Source organism: Gouania willdenowi, chromosome 4 (assembly GCF_900634775.1).
Source record: "Gouania willdenowi chromosome 4, fGouWil2.1, whole genome shotgun sequence".
Lineage (NCBI taxonomy): Eukaryota > Metazoa > Chordata > Actinopteri > Blenniiformes > Gobiesocidae > Gouania > Gouania willdenowi.
In genome coordinates this window covers 43,557,471-43,575,932 of record NC_041047.1, presented here as the reverse complement: position 1 = coordinate 43,575,932, position 18,462 = coordinate 43,557,471, and the positions used below count along the sequence as shown (strand labels likewise).

At 42.1% G+C, this 18,462-nt stretch overlaps 1 protein-coding gene across 7 annotated transcripts in view; it reads left to right on the top strand.

Moving 5' to 3' along the window:
• LOC114461760 (leucine-rich repeat-containing protein 24-like) overlaps nucleotides 1-18,462 on the top strand; it is a 69,759-nt gene that overhangs the window by 37,683 nt on the left and 13,614 nt on the right. For all 7 annotated transcript variants that reach the window (XM_028444098.1, XM_028444102.1, XM_028444100.1 and 4 more), the window contains one exon: nucleotides 10,746-11,008. In XM_028444098.1, the coding sequence (XP_028299899.1) occupies nucleotides 10,746-11,008 (263 nt within the window). The remainder of the gene's footprint in view (nucleotides 1-10,745; nucleotides 11,009-18,462) is intronic.

Here is an 18,462-nt window from a genome sequence, read left to right as displayed (position 1 = left end):
TGACATACGTTTTTGTTTAAGTATGAGTTTTTTATGTATTAGTATTTATTTTGTTTCTTCACAGGAGTTAAAAACTAACATTTTCTTTAAAAAATGATAAATATTTAAAAAAAAAAAAAAATGTAATTTAAAAAAAATAAAGTGGAAAACACGGAATTTGGGGCGGAGAAAAATGGAATTTGGGAAAAAATAAATCGGAAATTGTAAAAAAAATAAAATGGATTTTGTAGGGCCTTAAGTCAAAGATACAAACTTCTTATTAGTAAGCAGTGATGTTGCTAGGTACGATACATTGTGAACATCAACTTATGTTTAAAATCACTGTAACTAGCAAAAGAAACCTAGCCGTCAGCGTACCCCTTTACGCCCTAAATCAGCGCAGACATGATCTCCTTGAGTACTGTACATGCTAGTTTAGCCGTTACAACAACAATCAGCCAGTTAACTAGCTGCTTATAATACACCACAAACATATCTGCAATACTTTATTTTTCCCAACAGACTTTGCACTGTTAGTTAAGTTAAATGTTGTGCTGTAAGTTTCATAGTGATTGACTCAGTTAATTTGATTTAGTTGATCTTCAGACAAGAAGATTTTGATGACAATTTATTTTTGTACAACAGACACCATTTGTTTTCATTTGAATTGTATTTCTTTAATTTCAGATACATTTTGAACATACATGAATATATCTGCTAATTATAGCCATATCATACCACCATTAAGAGAGTTTACCACTACAATTTAAGAAATAGAAGAATATAAGAAATAGAAAGAAATAATTTTCTTTATTGGGGACCCATTGGATTTCACAGAGACCCACTCAAATCACCACCTTTGGTTCGCGGGGACTCACTACAGTTAAAACCTATCAACATCACTGCACTCGTGGCGCTCAGGCTTCTCAGCATTAGTGATAAGTCTCCCCGAATTGATACTGCAAGTGCTGCTGCCATGTCTGTGTAAAGTGTAGGAGGATGAGTTATTATTAATGGGTTATATAACTAAGAATATTAATTATGATTATTAATATTACTTCAAATTTTGCGGGGTGCCACTCCTTTTAACAGGAGAAATATGTCTAAGTTTTTAGACTAAACTCATCAATGTGAAAGCAGGGAAAAGTGAATTCTAACAGCAAATCTACACCATAATCACAGCTTTAATGAATCAGAGGAATCAAAGATTATGTTTAACCTTTTATTCAAAAGTCAACAATTAACACATTCAAAATATCAATTGAAATGGGATAATTAAATCATGATAAAATGCATTTCTAAGCTAATAAAAGTGAGGATTATATGTAGTAAAGTGAAATCACTATTCTAGGAGCATGCTAGTCTACTAAATATTGAATAAAAATGCAGGAAACATATTCGAATAATAAGATCATAAAATCAAAGAATAAAATCATAAAGAGAGCTCATAACAAAGAGAGGACGACAGACAGGGGAGACGAACAGACATGAATGAGATGAACTGTGTGGAACATGTTGTGAGTGTGTGTAAGTTTGTAGTTATGGAAGTATGGATGTGATCTATTGTGGATGAAGTTGCTGATGAAAGTTCATTCAGGTACCTTGAAGATGATGTCAGGGTTGGACCTGGAGATGCTGTTTGAAGCAATGCAGCAGGACGTGCCACCGTTGAGTTCTGTTGCGTTTCAACAGAGAATAGCCCCTTCAGCCGATCCAGGCGGTTTTGGCCTTCGCAGCTGGGTTAGAGGATGGCTCGTGGCTTACCACAGTGGGTCGCAGGCCGGGCTTCTTTCGGCTGTTACGCACGTCACTAGATGCTGGATTCGTCCGAACCAAGCAGCTGTTCATTCCAAAAATCTAACTGTTTCAACTAAAAATAAAATGAAATAAGTGAAACGGTGGGGAAGGGAAACGCGTTGAGTATGAAACGCCAGCGTCCCAAAACTGAAGTTTCGTGCAGCGCGTCTTTTTTTTAAAAAGAATTTGGAGACGCCTTTTGGAGGAGGTGTCTTGGTTGATCATTCTGAGATCATATCGGTGATTGGTCAACGTCTCTGCTTTCAGCTTGTGGGTGTGTCTCAAGTGTGGGTGTGTAGTGGGATGACAGACAACCAAGGGAGTTCCTAAACATAAAAGAATGCCTAATAATTAATTCCACATATTTCAAAACATCTTTTCAACATCATATCTTGAAATATCATGTATTACGAAAGAGTTTGATACCAAACACGACTGGAAAATAGCCTAGGATCAGTTTAGGAACCGGTTAATGAATTTTACTTGTAATTACTCATAAACATAAATGTCAAAAATCATGTTATGCCTCTTCTTAAGTATATGGTTGCAGTAGATACCTCAAACTAACTTTTGTGATGTTTTCTGGTATTTTTAAGCACTTTTTAAATGATAAACACTTCCCAAAAGTATCTGTTTGTAAAGGGGGGAGAAGAGGGATGTTCTTCCTTTGAGCAGGAGAGCTAGTGTTATTCCAACGTCCTGTGTAACCAGTGGTTTGGGTTGTGGAGGTGACAACATCTGCAGGGGGTCGGAGCCCAGAGTTTGAAAACTTAGCATGTAAACATTGACTGCCTGTTTCCTTTTGATCGTAATGTAGCAGAGAGGTGATAACAGGAGAAAAACTGTTCTTGGATTCTCCTGTTCCTTTGTTCGGACAGCTGCTGTGTGAAAACTTCAGTCACATGAGTCAAGTTTATAAAGTAATTTCGTCTGCATAAAAGTAAGAAGAAATTCAGTCAGCATGGAGTCAAGTGATGTTGGAGCTTCAGCAAAGAGAGTGTCAAAATCAACCTTTAAAGTACTTGAGGAGAGGCTTAACCGTTAATAGGAAAAAGGAAAACTAAGATAAGTCATCTCAATGGAGTAATGAAGGAAAATGATGACCTCATCAGAATCAGAAATCAGAATCAGAAATGTTTTTAATGGTCATGTACAGTTTTAAGGACAGTACAAGGAATTTGTCTTGGTAGTTGGTGCACAAAAACAAACAACAAAAAAAATAAAAAAAACAAAGAACCACCCAGCAACAATAATAATAATAATGATAAATATAAAGGATGAGGGATAAATAAAGGATAGATAGAGAATAAAGGATAAATAGGATAAATATAAATATATATATATATATATATATATATATATACAGTGCAGCAGATAATGTCATCATGGAGGTGGTGATTGGGTGGGGGGGGGTTCAGTGGGTGACTGGGGGTGTGTTCATTTGGATGGTGGCAGAGGGAAAGAAGCTGTTTTTGTGTCGGGAGGTTCTGGTCCTGATGGACCGAAACCTCCTTCCAGAAGGGAGAGATTGAAACAGTTTATGACTGGGGTGGGAGGGGTCGGCCACAATCTTTCCTGCACGCCTCAAAATCCTGGAGGCGTACAGGTCCTGGAGGGAGGGCAGATTGCAGCCGATGACCGTCTCTGCAGAGTGGATATACGCTGCAGTCTGGCCTTGTCCTTGGACGTAGCTGCAGCGTACCAGATGGTGATGGAGGAGCAGAGGATGGACTGGATGATGGAGCTGTAGAAGTTCACCATCATCTTTGTTGGCAGACTGAACTTCTTCAGCTGCCGCAGGAAGTACATCCTCTGCTGAGCTTTTTTAATAAGGGAGCTGATGTTCAGCTCCCACTTGAGGTCCTGGGTGATGATGGTCCCCAGGAAGCAGAAGTACTCCACAGAGCTCACTGTAGAGTCTCCCTGGGTGAGGGGGGTGAGGGGGGCTGGGTTCTTCCTGAAGTCTGCTATCATCTCCACTGTCTTTAAAGCGTTGAGCTCCAGGTTGTTCTGGCTGCACCAGGACACCAGCCGGTCTGTCTCCCACCTGTAGTCAGACTCGTCTCCATCAGAGATGAGACCGATGATGGTCGTGTCGTCTGCAAACTTCAGGAGTTTGACCGACTGGTGAGAGGAGGTGCAGCTGTTGGTGTACAGGGAGAAGAGCAGAGGAGAAAGAACACAGCCCTGAGGAGATCCAGTGCTGATGGTCCGGGGAGCAGAGATGGTTTTTCCCATCTTCACGTGCTGCTTCCTGTCAGACAGGAAGTCTGTGATCCACCTGCAGGTGGAGTCTGGCACGTTCAGCTGGGAAAGCTTGTCCTGAAGGAGAGCTGGGATTATAGTGTTGAAAGCAGAGCTGAAGTCCACAAACAGGATCCTGGCGTAGGAGCCTGGGGAGTCCAGGTGCTGGAGGATGAAGTGGAGAGCCAGGTTTACAGCATCGTCTACAGACCTGTTGGATCTATAGGCAAACTGCAGGGGGTCCAGGTGGGGGTCGGTGATGTCCTTGATGTGGGAGAGCATGAGGCGTTCAAAGGACTTCATTACCACAGATGTCAGAGCGATGGGTCTGTAGTCATTAAGTCCTGTGATCCTCAGCTTTTTAGGGACAGGAACGATGGTGGAGGCCTTAAAACAGGCTGGTACGGTGCATGTCTCCAGTGAGGTGTTAAAAATGTCTATGAACACTGGAGAGAGCTGATCAGCACAGCGCTTTAAGGTGGAAGGAGAGACAGAGTCCGGTCCACAAGCCTTACGGGGGTTTTGTCTCCTGAAAAGTCTATTTACATCTCTCTCTTTGATGGAGAAAGGTGCCTCTGTGGGAGGGGGGGAGGAGGGGGGGGAGATAGGGGAGAGAGCCTCTGTAAGCAGCTGTGGTGAGACTGTAGCTTTGATGTGGGGGGTGAAGTGTTGGAGTGAGGCTGATGGAGGATAACTGCAACGCTGAGATGGTCAATGCCAAATAAGCCACTGACTTTTCAGGCTTGAGTTAGAAGCTGAGCGAGCAGCTCTCGCTGCACATATAGAAGGATTAAAGCATGAACAAGAAATTGAGAGAGAATAAGCTGTGCCTAAAACTAAAAAGGAGGAATGGGAGCTGCAAACAGTTATTGCTGCTGCGAATGGAAAACTTGATGTGTTTATCGGAAAAGAGTTATCTCTAAGATTAGAATGGCTGATCAAATGAAAGCTGCACAAAAGAATGTGCACAGTTTCAGTGCTGTGAAATCAGAGTCTGAAAATCCTTCCCAAAGACACATGCTTAATGTGCCCCAGAGTTCCTCAATTGAAAATAACTCAAGACGAGGTGGCAGATCTACTTCAGCCAGCAATATGACTGACACAAGGTGTGACAGTGATGCTAATATTGGACTTTTGCTGAATGTTATGCAATGACAAAATGACATAACAGAGCTTTTAATCAAGCAACAAAAAGTGTTCACTCTCCCAACACTGGAAGTCCCAGTCTTCAGTGGTGATCCCTTAGAGTTCATCATGAAAGCATTTGAGCACAAGATTGAGGAACATACTGACAATAATAGGGACAGGTTACGTTTACTCGAACAGTTCAGTCGCGGCAGACCTAAAATTCTTGTGCGCAGTTGTTCCCACATGCATCCTGACAGAGGCTATGTGTGGAGGCCAAGAAGCTGTTAAATAAGCATTTTGGAAACTAGTACACTATTGCTTCTGCCTACATTAAAAAAGCACTGAAATGGTGTGTAATTGGGTCAGAAGACACAGAAGCACTTACTGAGGTTTCGGTGTTTCTTACCAGCTGCCTTAATACAGTGGACAGTATGGAGTTTATTGAAGAAATGGACAGTCCTACAAATATGCGAACAGTGATATCCAAGCTTCCTTTCAGGTTAAGAGGATAATGGAGAGGAGTTGCTTGTGACATTCAGGAAAATACAGGCTCGAGAGCTTGGTTTAAAGATCTAGTTAAATTTGTGGACAAGCAGGCCAAATTAGCTTCACACCCGCTGTTCGGCAACATACAGGACTCCATCTCATCAAAGGATATGAACAAGCAGACAACTAGAAAAGAAAGTAAACCAAGATACAAAGAAAAGAAAAACATATTTGCTATTGATAGCACACCTGCAGTAAAGCAAATAAAGGCAGCTAAAAAAAAAGCATGTATACTACAGGCAAAATGAACGAACGACAGTGTATTTTTTGTAACAAAGGAGGAAATAATCTAGAGTTTTGCAACCTTATTAACCAAAAGGTTCACAAGGAAAAGCTCAAGTTTCTCAACTCACAGGGCTTGTGCTTTGGTTGTTTGTCACAGAGACTTATGAGCAAGAGCTGTCAGAAAAGGCTCATCTGTCATACATGCTTACTGAAACACCCAACCATTCTGCACTATGACAAAGAAGTTGCTCTTGCCGGTGAAAGCGCTGCTGTCAGATTACCATTGTCAAACTCACTAACGGCAACTAGCAGTAACAACATGTGGCTGCACTTGAGCCGGTGAAACAGCTTGTACTCTTTCAATTGTTCCTGTGAGGGTCAGATGTGGAAAGAGCAATAGAACTGTTTCCTCGACTCAGGCAGCACAGTAACCTTCTGCTTAGAAGAGCTGATGAAAGAGCTGAGAGTGACAGGAAAAAGGACTAACATTTTGCTCCACACAATGGGAAATGAAGCTTCCATTACATGTGTTATTACAGGGCTTGAAGTGAGCAGTTTGGACAATGACAATTTTTTGAAGCTCCCTCAAGTATTCTCGCAGACAGAGATCCCAGTCAGAAAGGAGAAAATTCCACGACAAACCGATGTGGAAAGCTGACCATATTTAAAGGAGGTTCAGCTCAAGCAGATCGAGGCAGAAATCGGTTTGTTTAATAGGCACAAATGCTCTAAAGGCACTCGAGCCATGGAAGTTGCCAACACTGAAGGCAAGGGTCCTTGTGCTGTAAAGACCACCTTAGTTTGGACAATCAGTGGGCCTCTGCTGACAGTAGGTGGCGCCAATGAGGAAGACGCTAAGTGGCCACAGTTGACAGTGAACAGGATTACCGTGGCAAAGCTGGAGGGCTTACACAGCAGCAGTTACAATTTGACTTTCCTGAGCACAACATGACTGAAAAGTTGGAGTCCGTATTGCAGTCAGCAAAGCTTGTCGACGGTCACTATTAATTGGCCTTCCTTTAAAAAACAGACTTTATTTTCCCAAAGAACCATACCGTTGCAGTGCAGAGAACAGAAAGTCTTAAATCAATCAATCAATGTAAAATGCTAAAGAACCTGGAGTTTTGTAGTGACTACACAAAGTTCATGATCGACACACTCGAAAATGGCTATGCTGAAGAGATCCCCTTGTCACCTATCTGTTCTTCAAGAATGATTAGGGCCAAGTGTCTAGTGCTTTCATCATTGGAAAAGTCAGGGTCACACCATTGAAACCAGTCACCTTTCCACGACTTGAGCTTACTGCAGCAATCGTGGCAGTAAAAATGGACACAGTAATGACTACTGAATTGGATTTGGATCTGCGTCAGTTGTTTAGTACCTCAAGAATGAGACTACAAGATACCGCCATTTGTTGCCAATTGGGTTGCCACAATCAGAGAAAGCTCAAATATTTCTCAGTGGAGAAATGTAAATTCTTCAGTCAACCCAGCTGACTTTGCTTCAAGAGGGCTTACAGTTGAGGCCTTTCTTAAAGAAAAGACATGGATAATGGGTCCAGACTTTCTCACCAAACCAGAGTCAGAGTGACTAGAAACGCCAGACAACATACTTTGCCAGCCACTTTGCAATGACCCAGAAGTCAAAGAAGCTTCAATGTATGCAATTAATGCTGAGGAGAGCATGAACCCTGTCTCCCAGATCATTCATCATTATTCGAGTTGAAATCACTTAAAAAGAGGAGTGGCATGTATTATTAAGTTAAAAGGCATACTGAAACTCCTTTTCCAAAAGAGACAAGATTTAGCAACATCACTTAAAGAAAAAATGGACAAAGAAAGTTAAACGACAGACCTTAAGAAACTAATGGCTAATTTAAAAGCGTCAATGCTTACTCACCCTCCCTCAGTAAATAATATTGCAGAGGCAGAGTTGGAGATTGTTAGTTTCAGTCAAAAGGAAAATTTCTCAAATGAAATAGCCATGCTTCAGAAAGGAAAAGTCATTCCAAAAGTAACCCTCTTTCACCAGCCCGACAGGAAGGCATCCTAAGAGTGGGTGGTTGACTGGATACCCATGAGGACCTCTGTCATAGTGGCAGAAACCATGTTTTGTCAAAGGTACGGCAGAAGTACTGGATATTACGATCTCATGCAGCTGTTCGAACAATTCTTTCAAAGTGTGTAACCTGCAAAAGGCAGTGTGGAAAAACTGAAAGACAAATAATGTCAGACATTACAAGTGACAAACTACCACCTGATGATCCACCGTTCATAAACGTTGGTGTGGATTATTTTGGTCCTTTTGAGATCAAAAGAGGAAGGACTATTGTTAAAAGGTACAGGTTGGTTTTCACTTGCATGACTGTATGAGCTGTGCATATTGAGTTGGCAAACTCCTTGGACACAGATTAATGTATTCATGACCTGCGCAGCTTCATAGCCAGGCGAGGGCAGGTTAAGTTGATTTGTTCCGATAATGGAACTAACTTTGTAGGGACAGAACGTGAGCTGCGGGTGGCAGTGCAGGCAATAGATAATGCTAATATTCAAAGTACTTTGGTGACAAAAGGCATCACTTTGTTATTCAACCCTCCTGCAGCTTCTCATTTTTGTGGCATATGGGAATGTAAGATAAGAACAATTGATGAAGAAGGGCTGCACACTGATGTGCGAGGTTGAGGCAATTATCAATAGCTGCCCCATCATGAGAGTTTCTGATGATCCAAATGATCTTGAGGCCTTAAGCCCAACCCATCAACTTCTGATGAAGGTCAAAACTCCGCTTCCACCAGTCTTGTTCAACAAGACTGACTTATACTCCAGACGCAGATGGCCCCAAGTCCAGTAGTTATCAGATTTGTTTTGGAGACGTTGAACTAAAGAACGCCTACCAGATCTGCAGTAGAGACACAAATGGACCGTTCCAAACAAGAAACATCGTGGAAGGTGACGTTGTCCTCATCGTCGACGACACAGCTCCACAGAACTTCTGGTTGATGGCTCGTGTGATCCAGGTATTTGAAGACAGCAGGGGATGAGTTCGTCAAGCCAAGGTTAAGACAAGTTCAAGCGTTTTTCTGCGGCCAGTGACTAAGCTCTGCATGGTGCTTGAAAGCGATATGTAGATTCCCATGAGTGACATTTTGCTCTAAGAGAAAGCGGTAAAGGCTGTTCTCCAAAGGTGAGTCATGTTCTGGAACCTCCGACTTCAGTCGCATTTTTTGTTTTTACCAGGATCCTGCTGGCATTATTGTTTAAGGGTTAAACTCAGTTAAAAATATACTTAAGTCTGCAAAAAAAAAACAGCTGGGATGGGACTTATGCAAATTTCATTGTTCAGCTATTCGTTGCATAAAGTTAATAGATTTATGGCTCTTTTGCATATTATGTAAAGTGAATTGTTTTGTGGCTCACAAACACAATTTGTGGCTGGAATGTTAGAGCCATAGCATTATTATGCCATAGTATTTTATGATTAAATATTATTATATAGGTATTTTGAAATAATTTTAAAGGGAATATTGTTAAAATATTGATTTATGTTGACGTTTTTAAATGATCAGAGTTTCCGCGCTCCATTGGTTTTGACTTGCTGCTGTGAACCTGGTTTCTACCGTTAAGTGCGAGTTAGTGTTGAAAAGTGAGGAAAACGCGCTGCTGGTGAAGCCCATGCCATCAAAGAACGAACAGTTTAGTGAAGCAGGACAAGGAGCAACAGTGTTTCTGACTGTCGAAGCTGTTAAAACCATCAACCTAAGCAGTCAAAGTTGTCAACATAGTCAGCGCCACCGTCACTGACATCATCATTGTAATCGCTGTTAATGACATCGTAAACGTCATTGTCTTGGTCGTGCGTCATTGTAGTCGTTACATAGGGAGTTATTATTTTTTGGGACATTGAAACTGAGCTTTAAATATAAGGACACTGATTTTGGAACTTTTATTTTTGTTTTTAAATTTTTTGGGATTAAAGAGGCACTTGCCTCTTTTTTCTTAATTTCTTATTGGATTATGTTTGGAACAGATGAGTCAGAAAACTTCATGTCCTAAACTTTTTGCAATGACCAAATTATTCTAAAATAACAGATGCACACACTTGGGGTATTTGGAAGCTGTTGACAAAGTCTCAGGTCGAACAAACACCACGTCAGGGAGAAATTCATTCCACAAACACACCTTCTTTGCTTTTATATACTGTAGAGATATATAATATTTTTCAGGAAATTGATTTGATGGGTTCTTTTTTAGGGTTTTAAGATCTGCTGGATACATATATAAGTTTAAAGGTAGCTTTGACATTGATGCCAGTTCAATATAAACCCATGCAGGAAGAGGCTGTGTATCAAAGTAAAACATAGCACCGCATAGCCGAGTGACCCAGTAATACCACTCTAAATTGGGCATCTGCAGTCTACCCCTATTGTATGGAAGGTACAATAATCTAAGTCTGAGTCTAGGTTTCTTCTGGTTCCAGATAAACCTCAGCCACATCTTTAGTGTTAGTGTAGTTTAAAATGATCTCATGCAGTGGTATGTCAACACAAATCAATAGAGAAATTCAGACAGGCAGTTTAGTTGCTGTACTCACCTGCAATCATCGATATCCATTGTGAGACAGAGGCTGATCACAGAGAAACTAAACAGCAGATAAACAACTTGGCATTTATTTCCTGCTGTTATTGGTCTGTTCTTGGTCTGCTCTTGATCAGCAGATCAAATGCAGAATTTGTAGTGTTTTATTTTTCAACCAAAACCAAAATCCAGTTTGTAAAATCTAAGCGCAGATTTCACCGTAATTTTTGCTTGTGCTTGGTTTGTTCGTAGACAATCCGTGGCGCTGTGATTGTGGTCTTCACTGGCTGAGGAGCTGGATTGATGAAGAAGGTCAACGGCTGCTGAGCTCAGCGGAGCGTCGGCTGGTCTGCACCGAGCCGCCGCGCCTTTCCCATCTCAGCCTGGTGGAGGTCCCTCTGAACAGCTTGGTGTGCATTCCTCCCTTAGTGCTGCTGGAGCCACGGAGGCTTGCTGTGCGGCTTGGCGAGAGCCTCAGAGTGTCATGCCACGCCTCCGGCTACCCTCGCCCACAGGTAGGGAACGGCCTTGGTTTGTAACCTCCATCATCATCTGAACAAACAGCAGAGATCAAATTGAGCAGGGACCTCATGTACAAAAGGCATGTACAACCAAAAACGTCCGTACTTAATCAATAACAAAATCCTGATGTTCAGAAAATAATACAATAAACACACACATGAACCTGTGAGCTGCTGTTGACCTATATCATTTACACATTTTTTTGAGTTTTTTTTAGCTGTCTAATTTGAGTCGGCCACCTATCAGAGCTCTGTGCACTGGGATCTCCATGCAGGTGGTCAGCCGTCCTCTGAGTAACAGACACGTTTACGTCTGAACACTTCGTTGGAAAAGTGCATGGACGATGTCACGGTCACCAAGACCTTCACCATTCGGGCCAATCAGAAGCCATGGCTGACAGGTGAAGTCCATAGGCTCCTGAAGGCCAGGAACACTGCCTTCAGAGCTGGGGACGCGGGGGGCCTAAGGACTGCCAGGGCCAACCTGTCACGAGGCATCAGATTGGCCAAGAGGAAATACTCCAGGAGGATCGCAGACCGGTTCACCGACAGCAGAGACACCAGGAACCTGTGGCGGGGGGTCCAGACCATCACGGACTACAAGCCCCCTCCGCAGACCTGTGACAGCTCCACCTCTCTGCTAAACAACCTCAACAACTTCTTTGCTCGTTTTGAGGCAGACAACAGCACCCCAGCACAGAAGACGCCACCTTCTCCTGGCGACCAGGTACTGACGCTTTCCCGGGATAGCGTGAAGCGATCCCTCCAGAGAACAAATGCACGGAAAGCGCCAGGTCCCGACAACATCCCAGGTCGTGTCCTGAGAGACTGTGCAGAGGAGCTCACAGATGTCCTCACCGACATCTTCAACTCGTCACTGAGCCAAGCTGTTGTCCCCACATGCTTCAAAGCCACCACCATCATCCCGGTCCCCAAGAAGCCGACTCCATCCTGCTACAATGACTACCGCCCGGTCGCACTAACCCCCATCCTCATGAAGTGCTTCGAGCGGCTGGTCATGCAGCACATCAAGTCTGCCCTCCCCTCCACCCTGGACCCCTACCAGTTTGCATATCGGCCTAACCGATCGACCGACGACGCCATCTCCACTGCCCTCCACTCAGCCCTCACCCACCTGGAGACCAAGGACGCCCACGTCAGAATGCTGTTCATCGACTTCAGCTCAGCATTCAACACCATCATCCCGCAGCAGCTCATCCACAAACTGGACAACCTGGGCCTAAGCACCCCCATGTGCAACTGGCTGCTGGACTTCCTGACAGGGAGACCACAGGCAGTTCGGGTCGGCAGTAACACCTCCAGCACCATCATGATGAACACGGGGGCCCCCCAAGGATGTGTGCTGAGCCCCCTCCTCTTCACTCTGCTGACCCATGACTGCGCCCCATCTTCCAGCTCCAACCTCTTCGTTAAGTTCGCGGACGACACGACTGTGGTGGGTCTCATCAACAACAACGATGAGTCAATCTACAGGAGTGAGGTGAGCAGGCTGGCCTCGTGGTGCAAGGACAATAATCTCCATCTGAACGTTGAGAAGACGAAGGAGATTGTTGTGGACTTCAGGAGAACGCACACCCAGCATGCTCCTCTGACCATCGATGGTGCTGCAGTGGAGAGGGTGAGCAGCACCAAGTTCCTGGGTGTGCACATCTCCGAAGACCTGTCCTGGTGCCTCAACTCTGCATCACTGGCCAAAAAAGCTAATCAGCGCCTCTACTTCCTCCGCAAACTGAGGAGAGCAAGAGCCCCATCCTCCATCATGCACACATTCTACAGTGGCACCATTGAGAGCATCATGTCCAGCTGCATCACCGTGTGGTACGGCGCTTGCACCGTGTCCTGCCGTAAGTCTCTGCAGCGCATCGTGAGAACAGCTGAGAAGATCATTGGTGTCTCTCTTCCCCCCCTTCTGGACATTTACAATTCACGTCTCACCCGCAAAGCCACCAGGATTGCAGGTGACCCCACCCACCCGTCCTACAGCCTCTTCAGCCTGCTGCCATCTGGGAGGAGACTGCAGAGTCTCCGTGCTCGAACGAGCAGGCTCAAGAACAGTTAATTCCACCAGGCTGTCAGGAGACTCAACTCCCTCCCTGCTCTCCCTCCCATTCGTCCACTCATCCCCTTTCCCTTTCCTGCCCCTGCCTCCATCCCCCCTCCGCCTCCTTCCACCCTCTGCCCTCAGTTGTCTACCCTCCTTCACCCCTCTGCCCCCTCTGCCCTCCACCCCCCCCTTCATCCTGCCACAGTCTGCCCCTACAGGACCTGGCATCACCCCCCTCCACCTCCACCCCCTGCGTGCTCCACTAATTCACGCACCCTAAACTCTGCACAGCCGTCATTGTATTGTTATGCTATTTGCACACTACCTCACTTTTTAACTTCATCTGCACTCTGTTTATATTATTAATACTGTAATTTATTTATATTCTACCTCATAGTAATTTATCCACATTCTACCTCATTGTTGTTCGTTATTTGTTATTTGTTATGTCTTTAGTTAAGTTATTTGTTGTATAGTATTGCTAGTTGTTTTTTTTTTTGTGTGTTTGTTGTGTGTTTTAAGTGCTCTTTTTATGCACTGCAGGTTTGCACTGGGGGTTGGGGGGGATTGCTATTTCATCTGTGCTGTATGTTTAACATGGGGCATATTTGACAATAAAGAACCTTGAATCCTTGAATCCTTGAATCCTTCGTTTACGTTTTCAGTTCACCATCATTGGGGGGTTGGTGATTGACGTATTAGGAAAAGGACTTCACTTAAAGTCACATTTACTAGTATTTCACACAGCTTGTTTGATGCTCAGATGGAGCTTGGTGTGCGTGAGTAGAATGTCATATTTTGCGATTATAATTCTAATCACAAAGGGAGTGGTGGCCTAGTGGTTAAGGACGCTGGACCTGTAATTGGAGGGTTGCCGGTTTAAGCCTCACCTGGGCCATTACTGTGGGATGTTGAGCAAGTCCCTTAACCCCGAACTGCTCCCCAAGCGTCGCAAACATGGCTGCCCGCTGCTCCTCAGGGATGGGTTAAATGCAGAGGACAAATTCCATGTATGTAACAACATTACATGGCCAATTAAAGTCGAAAGCCCCGATTTAATCTTTAATCTTTGATCTTAATCTAATAATTATTATTAGTAATAGTAATAGGGGTTTTTTGGGTGCTGATTTTAAATCAGTGTTTTTTTTTTATTTTATTTATATTTAATAAATATTCTTTGTGTATTATATTTCAGTGGTGTTATAATGCTTTCAGTGTGTTGCAATGGTTTCTTGATGCACTTGATTTTATGATGGCAGTGTTTAATGCCTGCAGTATTTATGTATGCATAGGGATTTTATTTTCATATAATCTGTTAATCAGATCAGTGCTTAAACTGACACAATAGGAGAATTTATTTTTTCTTATTTTTGTGCATTATCAGTAACTCAGGGAGCTTTAGCCTTAATGTTCTCACTTACAGTTGTTACAATGCCATCATTATGTTGTAATGGTTACTCTGAGACTTCTACACAGTAGTTTCAGTGAAAAGAAACTTGTTGCAATTTATTTTATGATGGCAGTGTGTAACACTGTATTTTCTTTTTTTAGTGAAAATGTGCAAAAACACTAATAATAAATAATAAATAGGATGTTTTGAAGCAAATAATTTTGACTCAATTTATCCTCTGAATGTTCAATATCTTCTGATGAACATATACAGTACAGCAACTTGATTTTTTATCTTTATGTTTAATTTTGATATTAACTGGGTAGAATATCGCGATAATATCGTATTGTGACCCAAGTGTCGTGGTATGTAGCGTATTGCAACATCCTTGCCAATACTTACCCCTAAATAGTAGTATAGCATTTTCCGCCTCTTCCTTAATCCACTTCTCACTTCTTAACACACCCACAGTCAAGCATGATTTTCATGAAGTTGTGTTTGAGTGTCGCGGGTCCCAGGGTAACTTCAGAGTCGTCTCTGCTGTAGGACGCAGAGCCATAATAAAGGTGACTGCTCACCTGTGCTCACATTTATTGTGATTGGCTCATGGTGTTGGGAATGTTAGTGGGCGTGCACGATTAATCACAGGTGATTTATACTGGTCGTGGTTGAACATTGGAGTGGGGCAAGCCCTCTGGTCACACGCTGGACACACTTTGGAAAGCACTCTTAAGACCGCACCAAGATCTCATTGGAACACGTTAAAGGACATACCTTGGACGTTGTGTAAAGATCTTTGTTTCTGTGCTTCTACTGATTTTAATTTTGAAAGGTGTAGGGGGAGTTAAGGTTATATTATGAATTTGTATGTTTATATTTTGGGGTGCCAACTTTATAAAGAGGAATAATAACGCTATGTAGCAGTTATTAATAATTCATAATAGCTCAGGGTGTGAATTATATCTACTCTTCTATAGCGAGACAATATTGACAACATGAATCACACAAATAGTTAAATGCAAGCATTTATTATCAAAACGTTTATATTCAGTGATGTTGCTAGGTATGCGTCCTGCGTCCCTGACGCATAAAAATCTGAAAGGACGCAGCGTATCCACTATCCATGCATCCCGGGGACGCACCTCATTTTTCCCATGAAAAACGACACATTGTGAACAACAACTTAAGTTTAAAATCACAGTAACCAGCAAAAGAAACCTAGCCGTCAGCGGACCCCTTTACGCATTAACTCAGCGCAAACATAATCCCATTGAGTACATGCTAGTTTAGCCAACTAGCCAGTTAACGCAGATTTCATTTCAAAATGTTTCCTGGGACCGCTTATTAAGTGCACCGCCCTGCCTCCTGAAAGCTTGGTTCGTTTTTCGTGTAGCGTGATCAGCTTTAATCATCTTCCCCTGCTCAGTGTTCGAACTGTTGTGTCTGGTTAACTAAGAATAACTCAGTCCGTGTTGTCTTTTAGTTCTTTTTATTCCAGCCTTTTGTCAGTGCCTCATAGGTAGACATTCACAGTCAGCTAGCTACCTCAAGTACAAACGTTTCAGTGGGAACTTCTGGTTTACAAAAAAAAAGTCAGTTGGAGCAACGTTATTAGAATGTTACATTTGAACAACATCTCATCAGAGCTAAAGAAGATATGATCATTTAAATTAGGTTAATTTAAACTAAGTTGATCAAAACCTAATCATTAAACCTGATCAGATTCATTAAACCATTGATCCCTGAGAGGAAATTGGGTGGCATTAATGCTGTTCTCATACATCTTTATGACATATAAATAATTAAAAAGGAGAAGTCAGAATAATCCATGTCACTACAATTTATATCTACCTTTTAATTGTATCTTACTTTATTTTTGACATACATTTTTGTTTAAGTATGAGTTTTTTATTCATTAGTATTTAATTTGTTTCCTCACAGGAGTTAAAAACTAAAATTTTCTTTAAAAAATGATAAATATTTCTAAAAAAAAAAAAAAAAACGTAATTTCAAAAAATAAAGTGGAAAACACGAAACTTGGCGAAAAATAAAATGGAATTTGGGAAAAAATAAAAGAAGATTTTGTAGGGCCCTAAGTCAAAGATACAAACTTCTTATTAGTAAGCAGTGATGTTGCTAGGTACGATACATTGTGAACATCAACTTATGTTTAAAATCACTGTAACTAGCAAAAGAAACCTAGCCGTCAGCGTACCCGTTTTCACCTTAAATCAGCGCAGACATGATCTCCTTGAGTACTGTACATGCTAGTTTAGCCGTTACAACAACAATCAGCCAGTTAACTAGCTGCTTATAATACACCACAAACATATCTGCATTACTTTATTTTTCCCAACAGATTTTGCACTGTGTTAAGTTACATTTTTGTGCTATAGGTTTCATAGTGATTGACTTCATTTGATTAAGTTGATCTTCTTTTGGTCTTATTTTGGTGACAATTTATTTTTTGATTTTGTCATGGTGATGAGAATATTTTGTTTGTGTTTAAAATCAGCACTTCTATTGATAATTTATTTTTGTACAACAGACACAATTTTGTTTTCATTTGAATTGTATTTGTTTCATTTCAGATACAATTTCAACATACATGAATATATCTGCTAATTATAGCCATATCATACCACCATTAAAAGAGTTTAACACTACAATTTAAGAAATAGAAAGAAATAATTTTTTTTATTGGGGACCCATTGATTTTCCCAGAGACCCACTCAAATCACCACCCGTGGATCCCGGGGACTCACTACATTTAAAACCTATCAACATCACTGATATTTATAGAAACATCACTACATGCTCACTAACACTTGAGTACATAAAATAAGAAAAAAGAGCTTAATAAAAGAATGAAAATAAAATAAATTAAATCAACAGAGTAAGATGAGAGATGTATGTGTGCATGCAGGTGTTAGCTTCTACTGTGCGATCAGTGTGAGAATGAGATTGTTTGTGTTTGCATTTAAGCATGTAACGTTATGTGACTGCAGTTACTTTACATTCAGATTAGAATTTACTGTCCAGTACTTCATGTCCTAATGGAGAGAGAGGGCTTTTGCTCATCTCTTTGGGTTGGCTGAAGTTCATTCTGAGAGTGCTGCTGCGGGAACCACAGAATGGGTCCGATGTGGCAGGTTGAGTTCACAGCTGATTTTGGCTGGTCTTTTTCCAGTGTGCGCTGCAGCTGAATCACAGGTCGCTCATAACTTTACAGCAGGGGTGGGGGAAGCTTTCTCTGGAGTGTGCAGAGATATTGAATTGAAGTCAATTAAACAAAGGGATGCACCAAATATTCTGTAATTTTTGCAACATTCTGCCTTCGGTGGAGCAAGTTAAAAACAAGGCCGAATAGTAGTATGTGACGCAATGATGCAGTCAGTGACGCAGTGTCCGACGCACATTTCTTGCCTGTGAAGCTCTGTCCGTTTTTCGTGTAGCGCAGCGGTGCTCTGTGAGAACATGATCAGCTTTAATCATCTTCCCCTGCTCAGTGTTCGAACTGTTGTGCCTGGCTAACTAAGAATAACTCAGTCCGTGTTGTTCTTTTAGTTCTTTTTGTTCCAGCCTTTTGTCCGTGCCTCGTAGATACACATTCACAGTCAGCAAGCTACCTCAAGTACATCTGTTTCAGTGGGAACTTCTGGTTTACAAAATAAAAGTCCGTTAGAGCAACGTTATTAGAATGTTATATTTGAACAATCAGAGCGACAGAAGATCCATGGGACAAGTTATGTTGTTGTGGACAAGACCATCAATGCCAGGGATCGTAGAGTCTTAAACATTGTAGTTTAATGATAACTTCTGATACTGTCAAATATTCTGACCCCTAGTGGTGAAATAACTGATGCATCCTTGTGTCCATTTAGTTTTGTTTAAAGGTAGGGTAGGCGATTTTCAAAAGCTAGCATGATTTTGAATGTAGCCTCCCCGACGGCTCCGCCTTTACCCCCCCTCTCCCCTCCCCTTTGTGCTTCG